Below are 3,122 nucleotides of genomic sequence, written 5' to 3' on the forward strand. Positions count from 1 at the left end.
ACCCACAAAAATGCTGCTTTCTTACATCTGGGATTAGAAACATAATGAAAAAATCTGTTAAAGTGTTTTGGGCAGTATGTGAACTCCTGTCTCGGAACCGTCCGCGTTGTGGTCGTGAGTTGATGGTATTAAATGAGTGCGAGGGCTTTGCTCTCCCAGCTGCTGGACTGTTAAGTAACGTTGTTCGAAAGTTGTGGGTCCCTTGAGGGTGGCGGGCGGTGCACTCAAAGTGAAAGTAGGTTACTGGCGCTGTGGAGTGAAGTGGTTTTGAGAGCAAATAGCTTTGATAACTCAGAAGAAGCCCCTTTGTTGTTTCTATTTGAAGTGGTACTGTGTTCATACAAAGTGGTTTATTATACAGAATATTCCCTAAACGAGCAGAGGTGTGTAAAGAGAATATTTTGACATTCAGTAAATAGGGGGTGGGGATACAGCTTCCTTCTCCTGACAAGTTCTTTGCTTTTCCTGCCTCTCCAGCAGCAGCGCTCTGATAGCCTTCCCCGTTTGCTCGTGCAACTCGAGAGATGCTGCAGATGCTGAGGAAATAGGCGGGTCTCGTTTTCGACATGACAGTGATTTTTCTGAGCTTCTGAATGATTCGTGACATTTCGTTGAGGGAAAAGCTAAACTGGGTTTCATCATGCCCACTGCTTTCTGAGAGCCTTCCTGGGCATGGGGTTGTTAATTCTGGCTTGCAATCACAACCAGTTTATTTCACTATTTACTAGCTTTTCCATCTGAATATCGCTTGTGATCACAAGCTGGTGTTAAAAGCCCATCTCCACGGCTTTCCTGGCTCAGGCGGGTCTTGGCGCTCACCTTCCTGCCTCACTCTGGAGCTGGGAAGCTGGACCCAAGATCCTGCTGAGGATGGAGTGCTTTTGGAGTGTATCAGAAATACCAGAGAACTGTTCAAGAATCTGTTTTAATTAACTTTACACTGCTAATCAGATGCCTGGTTGTTGGTTGGTCGCTTTACCCGGCGTGTCACTTCACAAAGGTTGTAGGGCAGAGTTCAGCCAGCTTTGCTATTCAAACCGCTGTGAGCATTGGTAGGTTCATCTCCTCTTCGGTTAAAGTCACTTCAAAGGGGGGAATTTGTGGTGGAAATGTAAGATGAGTCGTATCAAAACATGTTTGGCTGGAAGTTACTGCATTTGTACTGAGGGCAGATCTGCTTTTCTTCATATTTAGCTGCTCGATCCACCCGTTTTCTGTTAGGGGCCTTCTCTGCCCTCTAGTCAGGGGGTGTCTCTTAGGTTCTGCCCTTAATTCTCCTCTTTCGCAGTCACCGGTTTAGCTCTGAGTGTGCAGTTTCCTCAGGAGTTCCAATGTATTTCTGATTTGATCTGCACAGCCAAAAGTCTTGGCTTGATGTTGCAGTACTGTGCTACGAAAACGTAATTGTCCTGGTGAAAATCAGATGGGAGAGCTTGATTACTTGTATTCATTAGGGATCACGTGGCGGTTTTTGCAAGAGGAAGTAACAGTGTCCTGGTCAAATTCCAACTTGGATAACTGCGAGTGAAATTTAGATGGGCAAATGTAATGTTGTTTGGCCACTGCATTGAGGAATAAGTAGCTGGGGGAAGGGAGAATGAGACAAAAGAATAAGTGCCTTAAATCAAGAGGCTGTGTGAGGGATCTCTGAGGTGGAAACAAGCAGGGGACGCGGTGTTCTTAATCTGATTTAGTGCTGCGAGTTGCAAATGTCTCCATTGAATTTCTTCATGCATATCTACTCATGGAATGTCGTGCGGCGTACTGTGTCTCTTTCTGGGCGAGGATGGGCTCCCCTTGGGAGATCGGGAGGAGCAGAGGTGTTTGCATGTGGGTACACACCTTGTTTTGTGGAGAGGCATAGGGGAGTAGAGCAGAGTTCTGAGGCCATCGGTGCTCCCGAGAGTCCCGCAGAAACACAGATCAGAGTCCTGGCCCAGCGTCGAGGCGGGTGGTGGTGATGTGATCTTTGGTGGGTGGAGAATATTCCTCGCCTTGATTTCCATGTCTCAGGAATCTGGTAGCAGTTCTGGTCCCACAGAAGGTGCACGTTTTTGGACCTGCTGTAGGACAGTCCATCCCCAGCAGATACAGCTCATAGATAATATCCCCTGTGCTTCTCCGCAGTTGTATAAACTCAAAACAAAAGAATTTTCTAATGATTGTAGTGACTTTTTTTTATTGACTTTGTTTTCTCTGTTGTCTTTTATAGATAAAATGTTCAACGGTTCGTTGGCAACCTTCTCCAGAAGAATAATTACTACTGCTCTGCTCTTGCCGTAATACCAGAATTCTGTGACCTACACATCAGTGCTAAACACCAGCAGAGAATCGTATTTTGTTCATTCTGTGTAGATGGAACAGGCGTCGGTCTGGAGAGTCCATCCTGCTCTGAAGCTGCCTACTTGGTTTTCTGGGATTAAAGGTGCTCAATGAAACAGGGCCCCCCAAATGAGTCAAACAGCCAATTCTTGCCAACAGTTGGTTGAAAACTGTGCCGCGCATGTAGCAGAGATGGCGCAAGAGGACAGTCGCCGTGGTCAAGTGCCACCCACGTTTTATCATGGTGCCAGCCAGGAACTTGATCTGTCCACCAAAGTGTACAAGAGAGAGTCAGGAAGTCCTTACTCTGTGTTGGTGGACAGCAAAATGAGTAAACCACACCTCCATGAAAGAGAGGAGCAGCCATATTTCAGGGAGAACAGATCAGTAGGAGAGGTCCGGGCTGTGAAAGAAGATAGAGAAAACTCTGACGACTCTGAGGAGGACGAGGAGGAGGAAGATGAAGTGACTTACAAAAGGGAGCAGATTATAGTAGAGGTAAACCTTAACAACCAAACATTAAATGTTTCAAAAGGGGAGAAGGGTGTCGCCTCCCAGTCCAAAGAGACTGCTGTTCTTAAGACCAGCAGTGAGGAAGAGGAGGGTGACAGTGAGGCCACTGAAGACAGTGATGATTATGAGGAAAATGAGAGGCAGAAGAAAAAAGAGAAAAGTGTGGAAAAAGTTAGTGTTGCACAAAGGAGAACAAGGAGAGCTGCATCTGCTGCAGCAGCCACAACTTCCCCATCACCCAGAACTACAAGGGGTCGTAGAAAGAGAGTGGAGCCCCCCAAGCGTAA

The 3,122-nt window shown here is 46.7% G+C and overlaps 1 protein-coding gene across 2 annotated transcripts in view; it reads left to right on the plus strand.

The window, feature by feature from the left end:
- Positions 1 to 2,212: 2,212 nt before the first annotated feature.
- The window catches only part of ZNF652 (zinc finger protein 652), a 7,899-nt gene continuing 6,989 nt past the window's right edge, over positions 2,213 to 3,122 (plus strand). The window contains exon 1 of one of the 2 annotated variants that reach the window (XM_010142886.1): positions 2,213 to 2,820. In XM_010142886.1, the coding sequence (XP_010141188.1) occupies positions 2,452 to 2,820 (369 nt within the window). In that variant the 5' untranslated portion in view covers positions 2,213 to 2,451. Of the gene's footprint in view, positions 3,120 to 3,122 lie in introns of both variants that reach the window. The other variant, XM_010142885.1, reaches the window with a different exon arrangement.

Source organism: Buceros rhinoceros, unplaced genomic scaffold (assembly GCF_000710305.1).
Source record: "Buceros rhinoceros silvestris isolate BGI_N320 unplaced genomic scaffold, ASM71030v1 scaffold22029, whole genome shotgun sequence".
In the NCBI taxonomy this organism is placed as follows: domain Eukaryota; kingdom Metazoa; phylum Chordata; class Aves; order Bucerotiformes; family Bucerotidae; genus Buceros; species Buceros rhinoceros.